The sequence below is a fragment of the Delphinus delphis genome, chromosome 16, assembly GCF_949987515.2.
Source record: "Delphinus delphis chromosome 16, mDelDel1.2, whole genome shotgun sequence".
Lineage (NCBI taxonomy): Eukaryota > Metazoa > Chordata > Mammalia > Artiodactyla > Delphinidae > Delphinus > Delphinus delphis.
The window spans coordinates 30,067,863-30,090,815 of NC_082698.1; the positions used below are offsets into that span (position 1 = coordinate 30,067,863).

At 49.6% G+C, this 22,953-nt stretch overlaps 2 protein-coding genes across 3 annotated transcripts; both read right to left on the reverse strand.

The window, feature by feature from the left end:
- Positions 1 to 72: 72 nt before the first annotated feature.
- Positions 73 to 22,655, reverse strand: HOGA1 (4-hydroxy-2-oxoglutarate aldolase 1). 2 transcript variants are annotated; one of them, XM_060034344.1, is made up of 7 exons: positions 22,168 to 22,655; positions 11,614 to 11,678; positions 11,202 to 11,405; positions 10,574 to 10,708; positions 10,219 to 10,315; positions 8,372 to 8,505; positions 73 to 2,409 (listed from the first exon to the last, which is right to left on the reverse strand). In XM_060034344.1, the coding sequence occupies exons 1-7, from the start codon at positions 22,376 to 22,378 to the stop codon at positions 2,260 to 2,262; spliced, it is 996 nt and encodes a 331-aa protein (XP_059890327.1). In that variant the 5' UTR covers positions 22,379 to 22,655; the 3' UTR covers positions 73 to 2,259. The 2 variants fall into 2 exon arrangements, with proteins under 2 accessions (XP_059890327.1, XP_059890328.1); XM_060034345.1 differs by having other exon boundaries at positions 609 to 2,409; positions 11,202 to 11,329; positions 11,550 to 11,678; positions 22,168 to 22,646.
- C16H10orf62 (chromosome 16 C10orf62 homolog) lies at positions 17,141 to 22,160 on the reverse strand. Its single transcript, XM_060034343.1, has one exon. The coding sequence runs from the start codon at positions 18,904 to 18,906 to the stop codon at positions 17,866 to 17,868; it is 1,041 nt and encodes a 346-aa protein (XP_059890326.1). The 5' UTR covers positions 18,907 to 22,160; the 3' UTR covers positions 17,141 to 17,865.
- Positions 22,656 to 22,953: the final 298 nt, after the last annotated feature.

Consider the following 22,953-nt stretch of genomic DNA (forward strand, 5'->3'; position numbering starts at 1 on the left):
CTTTACTACATAATATCATCTAATTCTGAAAGGTAGGAACATTAAAAACACACACACACACACACACACACACACACACACACACACACACACACACACACACACACACACACACACACACACACACACACAAAGCCAGGCAGGGCTTCCCTGGTGGCGCAGTGGTTAAGAGTCCGCCTGCCGATGCAGGGGACACAGGTTCGTGCCCCGGTGCGGGAAGATCCCACATGCCGCGAAGCGGCTGGGCCCGTGAGCCATGGCTGCTGAGCCTGCGCGTCCGGAGCCTGTGCTCCACAACAGGAGAGGCCGCAGCAGTGAGAGGCCCGTGTACCGGAAAAAAAAAAAAAAAAGCCAGGCAGGCTCAGGTTGCCCGAACTAGTAAGTGGCAGAGCTGGGTGGGATTTGTATCTGGGACTTTTTGACTCCAAAGCACTTTCCACTGAATTCCTCATCACCTTGAAAGTCAGGGTGCCCAAGTCCTGAGACCATTTATTGTCACACCTGTTGGGTTACCTCAGGCAAGTCTTTCTCTGAACATTCACCTTCCATGCTAACCCATTCACTTGCATTACCTTATAAGCCCTGAGAGGAAGGTACCATTATTATCCCTGTATTACAGATGAGGTTCAGGGCAGTTTTCTAAGGTCTTGCAGACACTAAGGTACAAATCCAAGAATGGAAATCCCAGAGACTGAGCTCTTCACCAGTATACTAGGCTGCCTCCCTAGCCCTAACTTTTTGCCCATCCCTAAACCTGATTCTCCTCTGAGCCCAGATCTTCCAGAAGTTGCCTGTGAGAAGAGCCCAGGTGCTAAGCCCCAAGCTTCAGTGCCAACCAGATGCCCCGTTTCTGCTGAAGCTTGATACCTTTTATATTCTCTCCTTTAGCCCTTGCCCTAAACAAGGATCTGTTTACCTTTCTTTTAAACGAGAGTAGTTTTTATTTATTTATTTATTTTTTACGAGAGTAGTTTTTAAAAAATTCATCTCAGGTTTTCTGCCACTAGTCAGATATCACTGAATAAGGTTAAACTTTTTTTTTTTTTTGCCGCGTTGCTTGTGGGATCTTAATTCCCTGACTAGGGACTGAATGCAGGCCCTCGGAAGTGACAGCGCGGATTGCTACCACTGGACCGCCAGGGAATTCCCAAGGTTGAACATTTTAGAGAAAGCAGCCTTTTAATGAATGTGCTAAGTGCTTCTAAATATCTCACTTGAACCTATTTGCCTCTTACCTCTACCATTTAAAACGTCAATAACTTTTTCCCTAGGCCTCCAATAATCTAATGGTTATGTTTGCTCAGTATTCTTAGGCCCTCTCTCAGAGCTGGGAAAACACAGACCTTGGGAGCTAAATTGCCTCTGGGAAGGTTCTTGATATCTGGGCTGGAAACCTAAGATCTGCATAGCAGTGGAGTGTTAATCTGTACATAGCCACACTAATTTAACTTATTCAATTTTATTGCAGTAACAAAGTAATTGTTCCTAACAATAAAAGCAGAGTGTGTATAGGCAAGAGGATGGTCCTATCTCAGGCCAAGTCCTCTTTCCTAATGTTTCAGACCTGGGTTGGCTAGAATAGCCTTCTAGAATGGAACATTTATCCACCAGGTGTCATTATTTACCAGTTCTGGCAAGCCACTGGGCTGTCTCACTGGTGCACGTGATGGTTGGGATAAAGGCTAGAGACAATATGAGATCAATCAAAATAGGTTTAGGAAAGGATTAGAATGCAGCTTGCGGGGTGGGGGGGTGTCTTTGAAAGACCAGTGACACCTTTCTGATCAGGTTTCCCAACCTATTGCTTCCCCTGGAAGGAGTCAGAAGTTGGGTTCTCAGGAGTCACCCTGGCTTCCTGCTGCACTGTGCTGGACTCAGGTTTGTACCCCCAAGTCTAAGCAGTCTTCCTTTCAGTAAAACATGGCATTTCTGTGCCCAACTGCCCCCGTGACTTTCCCCTCTGGGTCCTGGTTCACGTGTCTCAGGGGATAGAAAAGCACAGTAGAGAGACAAGTAAGTCATTGCTCCTTCCAAGACTGAAGGTCTCTAGAGACCCAGAGTTCAGGATACAAATGCGAGAGGTCACGGGGCCGGGAGAACAGGAAACGAGCGTGCATGGCAGCGCCTGGAGAGAGGCTACCTGGATGACTGAAATAAGAAGAGGGGCCTTGAACCCTCGTCCCCCCACGTTCCTCTTCAGGCTGCTACCGCAAGGCAAGAGGCTGGGATGTGCGCGGTCCGGCCGTCCCGTCCTCACGCTCAGAGCCAGCCGTTGCTGGTGAAATCCAGGCGCAGCGCCTCCTCCTGGGCGGCGCTCAGCTCCTGCAAGGGGGCGCGGCAGGGGCCTCCATAGTAGCCAAACCAGTCCATGGTTTTCTTCAGCCCCGGGATCCCGAAGCGCCGGGTCACCTGAGGAGCAGGGCCTGTTAGAAGAGACTGGGGAGTCCCCTGCACACACATCTGGGACCCAGACATGTGTCACTTGCAGAAAGTTAGGGTTCCCACCCTTCCCTCCCGGTAAACTAACTACCAAATCTATGACACCCAGGGTAGGTCACCAGAAGGCAGGTCGGCAGTAGAGAACACAATGCCAAAACCTAGAATGAAGGAAGGCACCTGCTTTGGTTTTAGGAGAGAAATCCACCCCATCGGGGAGGAGAGTGGCATTCGGTCCTCAAACTGGGTTGGGAGAAGGCAGCAGCGCTGTGGGTCTGGGCGGTAGAGACTCACTGGTCTGCAGCCCAGTTCCCTGGAACCTGACTCAGGGCACACCAGGAGTGGAGAGTCGGAACAGCCCAGACCTCTACTGCCCCCGCAGCAGGGTCCCTCCCCATGCACCCATAGCTCCTCCCTGACCCCAACTCCAAATGCTCTCACAGGGAAAACAATGCATCCTTGTCCGAAGAAGTTTCACTCTGTAACCTTGTATCATTTACTTATCTCTGAGCAAGTTCACTTGCCTAAAACACGAGGGGGCCAGATAACACGATCTCTAAAGTCTTTTCCATTGTAGTGGGAGATCTAATTTAAAATCATGCATGGAGTTTTATAGAAAATGAAGAATCAAGTTTCTTTGTGTTTAGCATAGCAACGGGTTGTTTCATGCTGTTGGGAAGTGTTAGATTAATCTTTGACTACCTAAAAACTAAGAAAGTAATTATTACTTAATAAAGTTTCATTTTGAGGGAAGTAAAACCTTAGAAATATGGGCTTCATGAAGGGTAAAACTAATAAAAGAGGTTGTTTGGGGTAAAGAGGCTGGGAACCACTGATGAATGACTGGCTAATAACTATTCACCACTAGAGGCCAGTAGACTTTAGCAAGCCTCCTCCCAGACCCGGCCCCCATCATGTTCTAATAACCTGAGCATTTCACCCAAAACCTGACTAGGGTGGGAAAGACGATGGAAACAAGAAGTACCTAGAGGAAAGCTTTCTTCCACATAAGGGTCTGAAGATCTCTGATTTGCCCCTCTTCAGATGCTGAGAAAGGGTTGAACACTTTGGAGGTAAAAAACAGGGAAAATCCTAAATATAGCCTGGGCAGGAGGCCGGCTGGGTGGGAGGGCAGTGGACGCACATTGTGTTCGAGCAGGGCAGGGCAATAAGGTGACATCAAGCTGCTCTTGGGGTGGCTGAGCCTACAGCCCGGGCAGCAGAAAGGTGTTCCAGACATTCCTGAGTGTGTGCCCAGAGTTGGCACAGGACGGGGCGCAGAGTGAAGGGTAAGGCAGGATGGCATGCCAAGGGCTAGGAAGGCAGCAAGTATCCTCTCTTCCCAAAGGACAGCCCAAGCTGCTTCATCTATCAAATTAGGAGGTAACAACATCTACCCCATGTCACAAGAATTGGATGAGAAAAATGCCACTATTTAGGCCAGACCTCAAGCGGCCTGGAAACTCCTCCTCTTCCTATCCGGGTGGTCTGCAGGTTCTGGGACCTTCTCTCTCACAGGCAGATGGGAGTGGGAGAGAAGAAGTCCCGCCCCAGTGGAATGTCAGAATGTATAGTACAGCCTGGGCCCTGATGGGGCTCAGCTGAAAGGCCCTCATTTCTGCAATTCTTACACCCTATCTGTAGCCCGTCCTATCCCAGGAGAACCTTCACATCCAGGGAAACTCGTGCTTGCCTCCTCAGCTGTCCTTTCTCTAAATCTGAGTTAATCTGTCCTTTTGAGGTAAAGATATAAGCTGTGAGGGAAATCTAGAGCCCTCCCACCACTTTCCCAAAGAAAACATTGCCAGGCTCCGTCTGGGACTATTGCCTCAGAGGCAAAACTCAGTCACAAGACAAATATTTAATGCAATATTAAAAAAAAAATGCAAGGGCTTCCCTGGTGGCGCAGTGGTTGAGAGTCCGCCTGCCGATGCAGGGGACACAGGATCGTACCCCAGTCTGGGAAGATCCCACATGCTGCGGAGCGGCTAGGCCCATGAGCCATGGCTGCTGAGCCTGCGCGTCCAGAGCCTGTGCTCCACAACGGGAGAGGCCACAACAGTGAGAGGCCCGCGTACCGCAAAAAAAAAAAAAAAAAAGATGTCAGTGGAGGCCACACGAGTAGCAGTAAGAAGGCACTTCTACCCCTTTCAGCTACGGAGGTATCCGTAGAGGCCTAGTGTGGAGCCATTATTATTTCTAAACTCCCAAAAAAGAAATCTCCAGGCCCAGATGGTTTCAATGGAGAATTGTTTTTTAGTGTTTAAAGAAGACTTAACATCAATTCTCACAGCCTCTTCCAGAAAACAGAAGAGGAGGGAACACTTCCCAATCAATTAATGAAGCTATTTTTACCCTGATACCAAAATCAGACAAAGATAGGAAAGAAAGAAAAGAAAGAAAAGAAAGAAAGAAAAGAAAGAAAAAAGAAAGAAAGAAAGAAAGAAAGAAAGGTGGGGGGGAGGAAGGAAGGAAGAAAGAAAAAGGACTACATACCAATATCTCTCATGAATATAGGCAGGAAAAACCCTTAATAAAATATTAACAAATGGAATTTGGCAATATATAAAAAGTTATACACCATGTGCAAGTGGGGTTTATCCCAGGGATATAAGTCTGGTTCAATATTTGAAAATTATTAATGTAACTTACCATATAAACAGGCTAAAGAGGAAAAAAAATCACATGGTCAAATCAATCAATGCAGAAAAAATTTGACAAAAATTAAACACCCATTCATGATTTTTAAATACTCTCTGAAAACTAGAATAAGGGAGAACTTCCTCAACTTGAAAAAGAGCATCTACAGAAACCTATAGCTAACATTGCACTTAACAGTGAAAGGCTGAATGCTTTTCTTTAAGATCAGAAACAAGGCAAGGATGTCCACTCTCCCTACTCTTATTCAACATAGTGCAGGAAGTTCTAGCCAGTGCAATAAGGCAAGAAAGGAAATAAAAGGTATGCAGATCAGAAAGGAAGAAATAAAACATCCCCTATTTGTAGATGATATGATTGTCTATGTAGAAAATCCCAAGGAATATAGAAAAAAATCTCATAGAACCCATAAGTGAGTTCAGCAAAGTCATATGATACAACATAAAGAAGCAAAAATCCACTGTGTTTCTATACATACTAGCAATGAACATATGAATAGTGAAATTAAAAATACAATATCATTTATAATCACTCAAAAAATATGAGCCACTTGGGTGTAAATCTCTCAAAACTTGTATAGGACTGGTTTGCCAAAAACTGCAAAGTGCTGATGAAATAAATCAACGAAGGTCTACATAAATGGAGACATAACCATATTCAAGGATTTGAAGACAACACAGTAAAAATGTCAATTGTTCCCAAATTGGTGTACAGGTTTAACACAATTCCTATCAAAATTCCAGCAAGGGGACTTCCCTTGTGGTGCAGTGGTTGGGAGTCCACCTGCCAATGCGGGGGGCACGGGTTCGAGCCCTGGTCCGGGAGGATCCCACATGCCGCGGAGCGGCTGAGCCCGTGTGCCACAGCTGCTGAGCCTGCGTGCTAGAGCCCACGAGCCACAAGTAGAGAAAGCCTGCACACGGCAACGGAGACCCAACACAGCCAAATATAAATAAGATAAATAAATTTATAAAAAAAAAAAAATTCCAGCAAGTATTCGTAGACATCCACAATATTTTTCTAAAATTTATATGGAAAGACAAAGGATTTAGATTAGTTAAAACAATTTTTTGGGAAAAAAAAGAACAAAGTGGGAGGAATCAGTCTAGCTTAAAATCTTAAAATCTGATTTTAAGATTTATTACACACCTACAATAATCAAGTCTGTATGGTACTGCAGAGGGATAGATCAATGGAGAGAATAGAGAATCCAGAAATAGACCTACACAAATACACCCAACTGATTTTTGACAAAAGTGCAAAAGTAATTCAGTAAAGGAAAGATCCATCTTTTCAGCAGATGGTGCTGGAGCAAGTGGATATCTACAGGCCAAAAAAGAACAGAAAAAAAAAAAATGAACCTTGATCTAAGTCTCATACGTTTTACAAAAATTAACTCAAAATGGGTCACAGGCTTGTAAAATATAAAACTTTTAGGAAAAAAATAGAAAAACTTTACAATCTAGTGCTAGGCAAAGAGTTCTTAGACTTGCATCAAAAGCATAAACATAAAAGAAAATATTGATAAATTAGACTTCCTCAAGATTAAAAACTTTTGCTCTGTAAAAGATCTGTTAAGAGAACGATGAGACTAGCTACAGACTGGGAGAAAATCTTTGCAAACCACATTTTTGACAAAGGACTAGTATCTAGAAGGTATAAAGAACTTCCAAAACTCAACAGTAAAAAAAAAAAAACAATCCAGTTGGAAAATGGGCAAGAGACATAAACAGACATTTCAACTAAGAGGATATATAGATGCCAAATAAATACATGACAAGATGTTCAACAGCATTAGCCATCAGAAAAATGTAAATTAAAACCACAAGATGTCACAACATGCCTATCAGAATGGCAAAAAAAAAAAAAAAGTCACAACACCAAATGCTGGTGAGGATGCAGAGAAACTGGGTCATGCATACATTTACACTGGTGTAAATACAATATGGTACACTCACTATGGAAAACAGTTTCTTAAAACACTAAACTTGCAAACAACATACGACCCACCAATTGTGTATTTATCCCAGAAAAATGAAAATTTATGGTCACACAAAAACCTGTTCGTAAATATACATAGCAGCTTTACAACCAGCTTTCCTTCACCAAGAGAATGGTTAAACAGGCTGTTTATGGCCACACCATGAACTACTATGCAGCAATAAAAAGGAACTATTGCTTACATGTGCCTGAATGAATCTCCAGAAAATTATGCTGAGTGAAAAAAGCAAATCTCAAAAGGTTACAGACTAAAAAAAAAAAAAAAAAAGATTTGTTCATAGAGGAAATAAAAAGGTTATAGGCTATCTGATTCCATTTATATAACAGTCTTGAATTGATAAAATTATAAAAATGAACATATTTGTGATTGCCGGGGGTTAAGGAGGGGGTGGGGGCAGGAGATGAGTAGGTGTGGCTCTAAAAGGATAACACGAGGGATCCTCATGGTGCTGGAAATATTCTGTATCTTGACTGTATACATGTCAAAATCCTGGCTGTAATTTCATGCTACAGCTTTTTAAGATGTTACCATTGGGGGAAACAGGGTAATGGGTACCTGGGATCTCCCTGTATTGTTTCTTATAATTTCACGTGAATCTACAATAATCCTAAAATTAAAAGTTTAATTTAAAATATGAATAAAAACATGTCTCCAGGGACACACGTTTTTCTTTATGCCTCAGACTCCAATATGCTAAGCACAGCACTGCCTGCAATTGACAAGCATTCCATCTTGCCTCTTCTCCTTGACTTGCCCAGCAGAGTTGGGGTACACAGTCTGACTACAGAACGGATTATTTGAAGACAGGACTTTCCTGGGAAAGCTGCGCTCTGAATACCTCCAGCCTTCCCACTCCTTTATTACTGTCAATCATTCTATTTTTCAGGATCTGGCCCCTTATAAAGCTGACGTAAAGGCCCATGTTTCCCTCTCTTTAGGCAGGGCATCTCTAAGTAAGGTTCCAGGATTCCTGATGTCACAATCATCCAGGATGCTTGTCTCAATGACTGTTCCTGAGCCTAAAGGAGTAGAATTTTAACCAGCTCCCTAAATGAATTCTAATGCACACGTAAGTTTGAGAACCAATGTGGTTCGACTTTGTTCCTGAAGTCAAGATTTTCTGGGGAGGCACAAAGAGTTCCCACACTGGGATGTTCTCTAAAAGGACTTTCTGAAAGGGAAGAGACCAAGTGGGGACCCCTGTGCCAGCACTGGCTCCTGTTCCAATGAGGACACAGACCACCCCCACTCTGGGTCCATTGGCTGGGAACTCACCGCAGTGTTTGGCTCAATGAGGCGGTGCTGCAGCTTCTGGGCATCTTCCCATTGCCCTGTGAGGCAGAGTCGCTCCAGCTGGCACACCTGAGCCCCCAGGACATTGGCCAGGGCACACACGCCCCCTACAGCTCCTGCCACAGAGTAAGATGCAGAATACCAGCCAGAGCCTCTGCCTGCAGAGAATTCCAAATCCTGGTCCCCAGCACCCCTTTGTTCTGGGCAGACAGGCTGTGCATTTCTAGGCCACTGGTTAGCCATATCTGAGACACGCTCTGTGAGTTCACAGATTTCCAGAGAGAACATTTCCAGCATATTCAAAATAGACTCCCACAGGCTGAGGGGCAGGGAGCAGAGCCTGAAGGCTAACTCAAGGACAGTTCCTTCCCTGCACACCCCTCCCTCCACCCCCCACCCCCTGCAGAGTAGAGTCCCACCTGCCAGTTGATACCTCCACGATCCTCCAATAGCCCCCTGACTCATCAGCCCTGGAAGGGGATGGAGTGGATGGGAAGCCTTTGCTCTACTGAAATTTTATTCCCCGCAGTGAATTCAGCCTGGGACAGCAGTGAGGGAGAGGTTAGGGGAGGGGAAAGAGCACTAGACAGAGGCAGGAGACCCGGCATTTCCTCCCACTGGCTGCATGAACTTGGACAAGTTATCAACCCTCTCCAGTTCTCTTTGTTCTCATGTGGGCAATGAAAACGGGCTGGCTGTGATCTCAGAGGTTCCTGCCGCTTCTGCCAGCCTGTGAGTGTGATTCCAAAGCTAGTTAGGGGTGACTCAAAGCAGAGTGGCCTCAAGACTGGAGAGAGAGTAGGCATTTCAAGCTAATGCTAATATAGCTCGAATGAGCTAATACAGATGCCATTTATTGAAAACCTACTATGTGCCGAGCACTATGGCAGACATAGGGCCAATGCTCTCTAACCCTCATAACACCTCCCTGCTTTGCAGAGTAGAAACTAGGCCCAGAAAAGTCATGTACTTTGCCCTGTTGGTTCTCAGTGAATAAATGGCAGAGCTCAGATTCCAGCTCAGATCCCCAACTTCCAGAGCCTGTGATATTTCCATCTACCACACTCTCAGGAATGAAGCATAAATGGGTCCCTTCTACTCTCCCCTTTAGAGACTGTGAAGGCAGAGGGGAGCTACACAGGACCTATACTACAAGTCAAAGTCTGCAGAGACAAGAGAGAATAGGAACCAGCATTTTCCCCTGCATCGTTGGAAAAGTAACTCAAATCTACACTCACTGGGGCTTCAGCTGAAGGGAGCAGAGGCTTCCCTCCGCTCCATGGCTCAAATCCAGTCTGAACCCAAGGACCTTGACCCCAAGCAGATAAGAGCAGTTGGTCTAATGGTGACATTCCTAGGCTCCTGGACTGGAACAGAGTCTGATCAGGCAGCTGAAGACCCCCAGCCCAACCCCGCAGGCCTGACAATTCATTCTGGCCTGGACCCACGGACAGAGGAAAATGCACCCCCAGACTAGTGGGAAGGGCCCCGAGGCCTCTTCCCTCAGAGAATGATTTACAAGGTGAGATTAAAGGAGCTACGTTTGTCACCTAAGCAGGGAGCTTGAGACTTCGAGCAAACTGTAGGCATCCCCCCTACAGGCCAGGGATTGTACTCGGCCACCCTCCTCTGCCCAACAAGGTCACCCACAAGCACCCACTATTCAGATAAGTAAGCAGTGTGCCAGACCTCTGAGGTTTCTGAGCAGGCAGGCTGGCAAAGGCCCCCTCTACACCCAGTCCTGGCCCTCACCATCTCTCCCAGCAGAACCCAGCTGCCTGCGTATATCTTGGTCACTCATCACAGTTTGAGAGCAGTGAGAGGCCTACCCACGGCATAGCTGGCCAGCAGGAAGCCAGCCGATCCAGCCAACACCTGGAAATCCTGCCTCCTGGTCTTGTGAACAATCAGCCCGATCCTGGTCACCTGTAACGGCAAACCTGGTGTGAGAGCTGGGCCCACAAGCTCTGCCACCAGCCTGGATGGGGGCTGGGCAAGTGTGGGAGAATGAGAGCCCAGGTCCCAGAGAGATGCCTCAAAGTTCAGATGAACCCCAGAGAGCCCACAGGACAGAGGGAACCCACACAGGAGCCCCGGACTGAAGCGGGTCCCAGAGCTGCCCGGAAGTTGGTAGCAAAAGAGAAGAGGAGGAGGGCGTCCCAGCCGAGAGCTGCTGCCACTCACATCACCACCGCTGTCCTTGATGCCCACGATATTCGGGTGCTGGGAAAGCGTGACCACCGCATCCACAGGCAGGTCCAGCCCCGTGTTGGCTGGGACACTGTAGAGCACCACAGGAATTGGAGACAGGTCGGCAACCTGAGGGGCACAGAGAAGAGAGGAGAGGGCAGCTGCCCCAGGCCTGAGGCGGCCCAGGCTTGGGTCTCTGCAGGGCTCCCTGGACTGGCCCACCTGCTGGGCTAGAAGTCACAGTGCTGTGCACCCTGACTGCAAGCACTAGTCCTGGCTAACACTTAGGACTGCTTTCTGTGTGCCAGGCACAGTTCTAAGTCCTTTATGTTTTGATTGGATTTAGTCCTCACAACCACCCTGGAGGAAGATTCCATTATTCCTCCCATTTGGGAGGGGAGGAAACAGCAATACAGCTTGGTTAGGTCAGTCACCCACTGTCACACAGCTGGTACCTGGTGGCATCCCTCCCCTTTCCCAAAGCTGCCATTCATGGGAAGTAGGCTCACCACTCTGCTCCCAGCTTCTCTCATCTCCCCTCCCCTCCCCAAGCAGTATCTCTGCCTCACCCAGCTTCCTCTTGGCCCCAGACCTCAAGCCCACACCCACCCCTCACACCCACCTTGGTGTAGTGGTGAATGAGGGCGGCGCTGTTCATGCGGCCGTGATAGTAGCAAGGAGTCACCACCATGGCGGCGTCAGCCCCGACCTGGGCCATGCTCACCGTCATCTCCACCGTGGCCTGAGTGGCTGCAGGAGGAAGGAGGAAGTCTTCCCTACAGGCCGCGGTGGGCGAGGGCAGGAGGCAGAGGACTGGGCGGGGACCCTGAGGCAAGCAAGGGGCGCAGAGCAGAAGAGACAGAGCAAGCGCTAGACCGGACCCAGCCCCGGGTCAGGGAGCCCGCCCCCGCCCCCGTCCCCGCCCCCGCCCCCAGCAGCTACCGCCAGGGCCGGGGCATTAAGGCCTCACACTCGCAGCCCGAGCCGGCTAGCAGGAGCTTGTCCCTGGGCAGGGCCTGGCGCACGCGGCTCACCACCTCCAGGCGCTCACTGCTGGTCAGGAAGGGGAACTCGCCGTTGGAGCCCTGGACCACGAAGCCTGCAAGAGAGGCAACACCTTCCCACGTGCTTGTGAAAAAGCGGATGTTGGACTTATGCTCACCCAGGCTCCTACCTCCCCGACACCACAGTTTATCACACATTTCCTCCCCAGTCCTGATGCAGGCAGAGCGTGCTACCCAGTTGCCGTGACAGTGTTCACACTATTTTTCTTTGTTTTAATGAGATATTTTAGGCATGCCACAAAGAATAGTTAATAATAGAATCCACATCGGTGTACCCAGCACCCACGACACCTGCCCCCACCCCGTCACCGTCCTCTTCCTCACCTCTGGCATGTCTCAAGTGGTTATTGTTCCCATTCATGTCTTTATACCCTTAAAACATACATCTGGACCCATAAACAATCTATAAGATGGGTTTTGCCATTTAAAACATTATAGAAATGGAATCACACATAACATTCTGCAGTTTGCCGTTTTTGCTCACCATTGTGCTTTGCACCTTGGCCACAGCAGTACAGGGAGCTCTGATTCATTCACTTTCATTGCTGTATAATATTCTCTTGTGAAGTTAGACCACAATTTACTTTTCATTCTCCCTTTGATGACATTTAGAATACATCCTAATTTTGCTATTACAGACAATGCTGAAACAAACACGTTCAAAAGTTTCTCTCAGTTTAGATACTTAGGCGTGTAAAGGCTGAGTCGCGTGTAAATGCACCTTCACGTGCGAAAATTCTAATTAGCCAGTTCATGCCCCAGCAGCACATAGAAAAAAATGCTAGTGCTCATCCACACCAATACTGAGTATTGTCAGAACTAATTTTTGCCAATTTTCTGGGTGGAAAATGATGTCTCATTATTTTTTTATTTTTTTGCGGTACGCGGGCCTCTCACTGTTGTGGCCTCTCCCGTTGTGGAGCACAGGCTCCGGACGCGCAGGCTCAGCGGCCATGGCTCACGGGCCCAGCCGCTCTGCGGCACGTGGGATCCTCCCGGACCGGGGCACGAACCCGCATCCCCTGCATCGGCCGGTGGACTCCCAACCACTGCGCCACCAGGGAAGCCCACATCTCATTATTTTATTTTGCATTTTCCTTTTTTAACCATCATCTGTGAGATTTCTAACTTTACCAGTTAAAGGTGTCAACACTTATATCCATGAGAGACCAGTAGAATTGATGCTCTTCAGCTGAATCTAAACGGAATGTTAAACCATTTTCCTCTCAGCTTTTTTCGTTTTACTTTCTCGTTCCTGTTCTTTCTCCTCTCCATTCCATTTCAATTTTTTTTCTTAAATACAGCATACAATAAACGAAGAGTATTAATAAATAGAAGACCGTTTGGGAGGAAGGAAAGAAAAGAAAGCCAGGGGCAATGTTGGTATACAGAATCCCTGCCGTACAGTTCTGATGGGCCAGAAATTTGACTTGGAGCTTCCCGACAGTCAAAGCTAAAAGGGAAACGTGGTCAGCTGACAGATATGTAGAAATCAAGATAAAGCAAAGCAGCTGTCCTGGAGAAACACAGCATTTCCTGGCACTGGGACAGAGAGAGGTTGTTCCTATGAGTCATCCTTAAGGGGACACAGTGTGATGGGGAGACAACGTTACACCACAAACCTCTCTCTGTGCTGTTCACTCTACCGTTAAAGTCCACTGAGTGGGTTGCCAGAAGAGCTCACCGGATACTTAGCATATTTCCCCCAGTTTTTGCCTTGGTAACATCGCAGGGAACATCTTGAGGCAAACAGATTTTGGCTTCTGTTGCATTGCCTCCTCAGGATCAATTCCTCCGTGTCAGGCTAGGGGCCTGTGGTGGGAGCCTCCTTCTGTCTTGCTCCATGAGGCCACAGTGATTTCCCAGGGCATCACCCCACTTGCAGAGTTGCCAACCCCAGAGAGGGCTCCAATCCAGCCACGATTGGACCAGCATCCTCTGGCTAAGAATTTAGAGAACAAGCTCTTGCCACTGCCTCCGCAACATTTCCTGCCAGCCCCCTTGAAGGGGGCTTCTTGCTTCAGACATGTCTCCAGACACAGTCACTCACTCCCAAGTCCCCTTTCATTCTGGTGGTCAGTTCCAGAAGCCTCCAGTCCCCACAGTTGGACTTGGCCTAAACAGCAGGACAGCTGGGTCTTGAGCTCCCCCTGTGCTCAAGACTCCTAGTGGCTTCTCCTCATTTCATTTAAGGGAGCATCCGACCCGGGCCTGACTCCCAAGAAGGAAGAGATGCCAGGCTGGGGGAGGGGAAGTGTGATAGAGTCAGGCAAGCGCTGGACTCCAGTCCCTCTGGCTACTGGGCAAGTCACAGCGCTCTCTGAGACCCCATTTCCTTTTCTTTGGGAAGACAATAAAGTCACTTCAATCCTACCTGATAGGGCTGTCTTAAAGGCTCAAATGAGAAAATGTAGGAGAAAGAAAGCACTTTGAAGTCTGTGAACTGATACTGCCAAGAACCCCCTCCTTCTCCTTGACCAGATGTCCAGTTTCAGGCCTAATGTGCCACCATGGTGTAGAGGTGGGGCTAAAGTAGAGGAAAAGGCCAGGGTTCCAGATGGGTGGGGAGTGAGGGAAGTGAGCGGTGGGGAAGCAGGGAGCAGCACAGTAGGGTTGTCAGAGCCCGGGTTTAACTCCCAGTGTGCCCCTCGCCAGCTCTGAGCCCTTGGGCAAATGGTTTAACCAAACCTCAGCTTCCCCAACTGAAAAATGGGCGTAATATTGGTGCCCTTTTTCAAGACTTGTGAAGTTTCAATGAGATACTATTTGTAAAGTGCTTGGAATAGCTAGAACCTGGCATTCAATATGTTAGCTGTAATCATTATATTAGTCAGAGGAGTGCTCAAGCCTTAAATCAGGAGGGTGGCAACTTTCAGTCTGAGGAGGGGGAGTTTGGCTGGTGTGGGACGGGAGGCTGCACTCAGGAACCTCTCAGGCCCCCTCCAGCTCTAAGAGGAAAGAGACTCATTTCAGAAGCTTCTCTCCCTTGCCCCCATGGTTATTCTGGCTGCTCTCGGGAGCCAGAAAGGCTTGGTGAGGGGAGTAGATGGGGGCTGAGGACACACAAGCAACAGGGTGATTTACTGTGGCCAAAAGGAATCACAGTCTCTTTTATGTAAGTAGTATCCCCAGTCAGTGTTATGCCCCTTGGCCCATCATCATTGCCACCCCCTCCGAGAAGTCTTCCTGGGATCAAGCCTTCACTGGACATCTCTCCTCTGAACTTCCATTACCTATTCCTTGTCCTTCCCTGCTGCCTACTCAAAAGTGCACAGAGATCCTCAGAACCCTTCAATCTGCCCGACCCCCACCTGTTGGGACTTGACAAAATTTCTCAAACTGGCCTCTGCTGTGAAATGAGGAAATTGGATGGGACAGTCTCTTAAGTTCTCTTTGCCTTGAGGCTTTGGAGTCACTTTTCGGGCTTTTCCTCCTCCCTTTTGCCTATCTCTAAATGTTCCCCTCCAGCCAAACTGACTGTCAGGGTCCCCAGACACACTGCCACCATCCTGCCTCTACACCTTTGCTCCTGTACCTTTCTCTCTGCCCAGAACACCTCCCTAGTTGCAGCCCCTCAGACGCTGCAAGAACCACGAAGCCTTTCCTTAATCCCCCTCTCCCTTGTGCTCCATAGCATTTTGTCCTTGCCCAGCACTTGCCCTACCTTGTCTAGAAGCATCAAGATCAAAGATGGTGTCCTCATTTTGGCCTCCTTCGTGACACCCAGCACACTGCCTGTTGACATGTGCGTTGATAATTTGTTGCATAAAAGAAAAATTGTCCCAAACCTGGTCTAAGGCAGAACTTTTTTGCATGATGTAATTCATAACCTCCCACTAGGAAGAAATGAAAGTTCCTGATGAAATGCTTAAGCAATTTCCTAATGAGCTTCAATGGAATTAAGCCTTGGCCTGGGAAACCAGCCACTCTCCCAGCAGACTCTAAGACAAGAGTCTAGTGACTGTTAACCTCTCTTCTTTCTATCTAGTCTAACAATGATTTAACCATTCTCTTTTCTTATAAAAATATCCTTTCCAAGAGTATATACTTGAGTTGGCTGTTTAGAAGCTATTTTCCTTGCAGCACAACTGTAATAAAACTTTGATATCCCTCTTAACTAAATTGCCTGAAAACTTTTTTGAATTTTAATTTGAACTGCTTTCCAATTTACAGGAAAGTTGCAAAAATGGTACAGGGCATTTCCATACATCCCTCCCCCAGCCCCCTACTAATGACAACATCTTACCTAACTAGAGTACAATGATCAGAACCAAAGACTTAACATTGGTACAATGCTAACTACACACTTTATTTGAATTTTGCCAGTTTGAAACTTTTTAAAAGTTAAGATTCCAAAGTCATAATTAGCTAATCTGAAATTTTATGTAATAAGTTTTTAATAAGGGATTTAAGGTCTTCCAGATAAATGCATGCATTTTATGCATTTTAACAGTCACTTGCAGAAGCCAAACCTCACTACTCTCGCCTTCCATCTAATTAGCAGCTTCCAACATTTTCCAGTATGATTGACCCTATTTTTTTCCAACTAAGATTTTTATTATGAAGTTTTTTTTTTTTTTTTTTGGCTGCGCTGTGCAGCATGGGGTATCCTAGTTCCCCAACCAGGGATCTTACCAGCGCCCCCTGCAGTGGAAGCATGGAGTCTCAACCACTGGACCGCCAGGGAAGTCCCTATTATGAAGTACTTTAAATACACACACACACACACACATCAACATTTATATAAAGTCACTTACTAGTAATGTCAAAAATATTCAAATACTCCCAACTATGCTCCATAAAATCAAATGACAACATTTAGGGTGTTTACAGATTTAACCATCCTTTGCAATGATTCTGGGCACCTTCTTCCTGGAGTTGGAGGCCCACAGGTTGGGAACCACTGGTAAATCCATAATAGATGCAAATGGTAAGAAATTTCTACGTAAAGGAGACACTGGAGGTTAGACAGTGCCATGTAGCTGACTCCTCTCAAGTTTCATGGGGGAGACAGCTGCCTCCCGTTAACTGCCTACCTGGGGGTCACTGCTTGCTCCAGAAATGGCTTTGTGAAACCCAGGAAGAGGAGGCAAGGAGAGTTCCAGGCTTGCCGGAGGGCACAGCGAGTGTCAGGACATGTGGGAAGAGGACAGGGATAAGTATAAGAGAGATAGGCCCACTGGGGGATGGTGGACATCGGACTCGGGGGTAGCACAGGGCAGGGGTTCGGGGTACGGGCTTTGGAGTTAGGCCAAGCTGGGCTCTGACCCCAGCAACATCACTTACTGTCTAGGCTGTCTCAGGAAAATTACACCTCTGAGCCTCACTACAAAATGGAGATAACATAATACCCTCCTCACGGGGCTGTGCCGCAACACAACACGGAACACGGCATATGCTAAACACTCAAAAACAGGTGGGCAGAGCTCCTGGTAGTACTAATCCTACTACAGTTCAGCAGTACTGCAACAGAGGCAGCCCCAGCAAGAGTAGCATGAACAAGGAGAGAGCATATGGCACGGTAGCTCTGAAGGTAGGCGGTGGGGAGGCACCAACACGGATCCCAGTGCGGGCAGGGAGAGGGCGGTAGTACACAGGGTGACCTACATCCCACCCCTGCTTACTTCCTGGCTTCTCAAAGCCTGTCTCTCCCCACTCCTCCCAACTCCCAGCTGCTCCCTCCTTCCTTGGTAGCAGCAGGTCGGTGGCAGTTGAGCCCCCTGGAGATTCCCCACGCCCAGAAACTGAGACCCGGGAGGCCGAATTATGGAGTCTCGAATCAGCCCACATGAAGAGGACTGTGGGAGGAGGAACCCTCTCCCCAGAGGCCCGCCCAGACCTGGGGCTGGCCACAAAGCCCTCAGACCCAGAGTGAGGGTATACAAGGCTTTATTGGCTCAGTTCCAGGCAGCTGGCATCAGCGTGGTGCTCTCAGCTGCTCCTGGGATCTGCCTCGCGCATCCTCTCTTGCTGGGTCTTCCGTGGCCTGCGAGTCTGTCTCAGCTGCTTCAATTCCCCCCAGCTCTCCCTCCATCAGGGGCCATCAGTGGCAGACTCCGCTCACAGAATCCAAGGGACCCGGGACCCCTGTGAGGGCCTGACGAAGCAGGGATTTAAGCAGCATCTGGGCCACATAGTTTGCCCCATCGGAGAGACGGACCACATAGGATGCCTGTGATTGTGTGCCAGCCCTGTGGGGGGAAGGGGCATCTCCATCTGTGGTTAGGTGGCTTTAAAGGGCTGGTAGGCCTGGTGGCTGCTGTTCGGCGGGCTGTGGCACGGGTGGCTCGGGTGGCTTGGATAACCCTGGTGGCCATGGCTATGGAAGGTGTGCATGTGGTTGGCACCAGCTGTGGTGGTTTCCTGCTGGGTGAGGAAATTCCCTTTCAGCTTCATCTCCACCTCCTCGAGGGCCTTCAGCTCCTCCTGGCTGATGTCCTTGGACTCCAGGTGGCCTGAGTTCTGGCAAGCCATGGCACGCTGCAACATGGAGATAGCCAGTTGCTGCCCCTTGGTGTCAATCTCCTCGGTACAGGCAGCCACGGCAGCCCACATGGCCTCATCCGTGGACGAGGATTTCCCAGACTCCTCGTGGGTCTCTTTGGTCACTGAGGTCCCAGACATCCTCTGCTTGCTGGTCAAGGGCTCCCGGTGAAGAGCAGTGCCCTCTTCTCCTTGCCTCGTGGTGAAGGTGTCCACAGGAATCGTGGTGCTGGCCTCCCCGCTGCCGCTCTCAGGCTGGGCAGCAGCACCGCTGCTGCAGGCCCCGGCGCTGTGGCTGCAGGTGGGGCTGCTGCCGGCAGCCAGCTTCTCTTCGGAAAGACAGCTGAAGTGCGATTTGATCCAGCTCTCCTTCCTTGCTTTGTCGCTTTCTGGTGGCTCCTGCTCGTCTTGTGCAGTCTCAGAATCTATCTTCCTTCTCCTCTTCCTCTGCATCCACAACATGAGGGCTCCACCTCCGAGTAAGAGGGCGGTCCCCAGCACCACCCTGCGTGATGGTTGCTGGATGAGCTCCAAGAAGGTCTCCAGGACCCCACGCCAGGCGGGCAGAGCTAAGAGCACACTGGGAGTCGGGGAGCCCAGATGGTATGGCTCATGCTTGAAAGGACAGGCTCCCCGAGGTTGTCTGGCAGGCAGGCCCCACGCTGTGCCCTCCCTAGGCTGCCCCTCCCACCTCAGCAATGAACCCCATTGTGAGGAAGGTGGTTGAGGGGCGGGGCGGGGAGAGGTCACAGGATCCTTTATGTCTAGTCTGACAGGCATGGGCTGAGGCCTGGGACCTTTCTCCCACCCTGACAGCTGTCCCCAAGGTCAGTGGAAGGGTAGCTTCCCCAATTCTGAGTCCCTTCTGCCTCCTGCTTGTGACCTGTTCTGCAAGTCAGGCCTTCTTATCGTCCAGTCTTTGGTTTCTCTTCCTCCCCATCTGATGGCACCCAAGGGGCAGAAGCTGCTGGGTCAAGCTGGCCATGGTTGAAAGACCCCCGTGGCTGGGCTGGCATCCATTCCTGGCTGCCTAAGGCTAGTGTCTCCCTCCATGAAGGGCCGAACCCCACTGCCAGCTCAGTGCATTCCATCCCCACTTACAGCCCCCAGCCCCATAACAGAGAGGGTCCGGAAGCCAAAGGGGTCCAGAAAGGAGCTCATTCTGGAGTAACATGAGGTCACAATTGGGGGGAAGACAAGCAGCAGGCTGAGAAGGCAGAATACGCAGGACAGGAGACTTCAGCCCGTCCCAGATCCCTGGGGCCATTTCAGGATGGGGGCTGCTACCTCTTGCCTTAATGCACCTGCAAACCCAGAATTTGCCCCCAACTCCCCTGTAAGTGGGCAGAGTTCAGGTTATGAGTGGGTGGGCCAGCTGGCCAGGCTCTCTGTGGGTACAGACAACTGAGAGTGTGACCGTCAATCCCAAATTATACCCAAGGCCTCTCAGGGCAGACACAGGCCTGGGCCACTCCCAGAGGCGTATGACACATTTCTCAATGCCAAATAGGGTTATAAAAATTGTGACATTTTAAACAAAATATTTTATTTAACGAACTAATGGCTTTAATATACACAAAATATTATACCTTATCACGAGAAACCATAGTCTTCCCTTCATAATAAGGGAATAAGACAGAAGCTTAAGCTTTTCTGGGAAAAATCACCTCCCTGATCCTGCTGGAGTAACTCTGGGGTCATCCACTAACCTCATTTGGAAATAACAATTCAAAGTTCATCTCTGAGGTTGTTTGTGGGTGTGAGTTCAGGGACCAATGGCCCTTCTGCAAAAACCCTTCCCTCTGGTCTCCGGTTATAAGTTTTATTTAAAAAGAATACTCTTTATTCAAATAATTAGTACAAATTAACTATGCTGAAAAAAAATAAGTAAGTAATAAATAGAGCTGCACAGTTTCAGGCAATGCCTTTCAGAAGAATCTCTTAACTCTTCACTAATTCATCGAGGGCAGGTTCCCATCTCCTCTTTGGAGGACCTTTAACTCATTGCAGGAAGCCCTGGCAATGTGATACATGATGGTTCCCTCCCCTGCCCCTGAGTTTGGGCTGCAAAAGGGGGTGAGGATCCAGCAAGAGAGACATAGATTTTCGCGCTAGAGTGGCTCACTGCTCCCTTCCCAGGCAACCCGGCTGCATCCTGGGAGCTGTGACTGGGCCCTATGGCCCGGTGTTATCTGTGCCAGGACCTCGGGTTTGGGTTCCTTGGGAGGACTGTGTTGAATGCTGTGGCCCGGTTGCCATTCTAAAATGAGGAAGCCGGATCAGAGGTTCAGTGATTTTTCCAAGGTCGCCGTAACTAGCAGAACTAGAACTCCTACAGGTCTTCTAACTCCGGGTGTTGGGCTCTTCTACACAGTGCCCCGCTCCCCCATGTGCGGGGGTAAGAGAGAGCTGAGGTGGGAGCTGGTGCCTGCGTAGTTTACCAATGGCCAGCCTGCCAAACCCTCTGCAGCCTGTGCTCCTAGGCACCCCTGTCCCCACTGCAGCAGTGAGTTGTGGGGAGGGGGAAGGAAGGGTCCAGAGAAGAGCCTGGGGCGCAGGCAGACACTGGATGCAAAGTCTACCCTCCCCACCCCCTGCACTAGGGTGTCCTTGAACCCGGGAGGTGAAGCAGAGTCTTCGTTTAGAGATTCAAGGAGCTTCTCACTTTGCTTCAAGAGATCCAGGCCTTAGCCCAAACCTTCAGGCTCCAATGAGCTGAGCCCCAGCAGAAATGTACTTAGAGTTTGTGTCACTGCTCAGTGTGGACGTCCACAGGGCATTCACTGGCCGCTAGGGAAGGTTCACATCGCCTCAGCACTGAGATACGAATGGAGTCTCAGTCATGCCAGCGGGCACTGTCACAACGCGGCTCTGCCCGCAGTGGCGATCACACCGTCATTCTAATCATCGTTATCACTGGAATCCACACCTTCTCATGTACATACCCTTCACAATTTACAGCATGCTTTCACTTGCATTCTCTCAGATTCTTCTCCCCACCCTCCTATGATGTGGCCATTATTACTCCCACATGTCAGATGGAGAAACTGAGCTTTAGAGAGATCTCACAGCTAAGTCAGTGGCCGAGCTGTGGTTTGAATCAAGAGTGCACGTTCCCAACTGCTCCACTGCATTACCCCAGTCGGAACCACTCCATTCCCAAGTTGGTGCCCATCAGGGTCTGTTTATTAGAATCTGACCTAGCGGCTCATCAGTCAGTGCAGTGGAGTGAAACCGAGCATGGCTGTGCAGTCAGACCTGAGTTCAAATCCCAGCTCAGCCACGTATTAGCTGAGTGACCTTGGGCAAGTGATCTCGTCACTCTGAGCCCCAGCTTCCCAGTCTGTGAAATAGGGCTATTGAGAGCACTGCCTCAGGGAACTGTCACGGGTGATGGATGAGGGTGGGCAGGGCAGGACGGGCAGAATTTACCGCTTCTTTTATCTTCATTTATCGTGCCTGTGGCTGTGTTGTATGTTGAGTGTCACAAATATGATCTGGTCTCTGATCTCAGAGAGGGGAGGCCCATGTGTAACAGGGGAAATGAGTCAGAGGATCCAGGACAGGAATTAATTTGGCCGAGGGAGGCTTTGCCCGGAAGAGAGTGTGCAAACAAGGCTTTGAGGGAGATGAGCCCGCTGGCGGGGCTGCCACGTGACACCCCGCTGCCCTCACATCTGCACAGAGTGGCTGATTGACAAAGGCTTTCACACCCATGATCTAGTTTCATCCTCACAATAACGCTGGGCTAAGAACTTCAACAGTTTACAGCTGGGGAAACTGAGGCAGAGGAGATTCAACCCAAGATCACAGGCCAACCCAAGAGGAGATTCAACCCAAGATCACAACCCAAGATTCCTGCCTGGCTCCTGACTCCAGACCAATGCCCCCTGTTCCTCTCCCATAATAAAATGACTCCCAGGGTACCCGACTGACCAAGAGCAGCTCGAAAGAGCCTGTGTACCCTCCTCTGGTTGCTGGCTGAGGAGACCAGGGTCATTCACATCTCCCCAACTCCCACAGCGGACAGACCCCGCTTACCTCGGAAGGGAAAGGTGCCCAGTTTGTGCAGATTCTCCTCCAGTTTCCCATAGTCCACCTCGGCCGTGGCAGTGAAGGGGGTGGTCACAGGGGGGTAGATGCCTGAGATGTCCACCTTCCTCCCCTCCCCTGAGGCCCAGCCCCCCACGGTGCTGGACAAGGCCCTGCTCAGTCCCTGCCTCACAGAGGACCAGACTCGGGGGCCCAGCATCTCCACAGGAGGCTCAAAGCCCAGCTGGTCTCTGCCCCCGAGGGATGCTGAATTTGGACTCCTTCCTACCCCAGTTAATGATCTATGTGTCTGGTTAAAAATTTGCTGCCCTCTGACTTGTTGGCTCTCAGGCAGGCCTGGGCTGGGTGTTTCCAGGGTCAGAGGCTAGGCCTGTTGGCTCCAGGGAGGTCTTCCCTCCCCCTGGGGAGCAGCTGGAGAAATGCCACAACCCAGTGTCCCTGTGGCCAGACGGAGGACTGGTTCCTTGGGTCCTTACACAAAAGGGTGCCTCCAGTGGGGCCCGGCCCTCCTCCCACAATTCCCAGCCCCAAAGCCAGGAGCCAGGCTGGCTTCCCCGCTTCCGCGTGGCAGTTGAGAGCTTGGCGGAGCCGATTGGCTGAGCCGGCTCTTCCCTGTGGGAGGCGGGGCTGGCTGGATGAGACCTGTGATCTGCCGCCACTGCCCCACTCCCCTGCCAAGCTCCTCCCACCAAGCCTGCCACGTGACAGGCCCGTGCTGGTCACGCACAGCCCCACAGGACAGCTGTCACCAGGAGGGGACCCCAGGACAAGTGC

Coding starts and splice junctions, on each gene's coding strand:
- C16H10orf62 (XM_060034343.1), bottom strand. CDS start 18,906: ATGCCTGTCAGACTAGACATAAAGGATCCTGTGACCTCTCCCCGCCCC.
- HOGA1 (XM_060034344.1), bottom strand. CDS start 22,378: ATGCTGGGCCCCCGAGTCTGGTCCTCTGTGAGGCAGGGACTGAGCAGG. Junction 11,406..11,613: donor GCAGTGAGCGCCTGGAGGTG/GTGAGCCGCGTG, acceptor TGCTTGCCTCAG/GGTCCCCGCCCAGTCCTCTG. Junction 8,506..10,218: donor GCTGGCCAGCTATGCCGTGG/GTAGGCCTCTCA, acceptor ACTCTGTGGCAG/GAGCTGTAGGGGGCGTGTGT.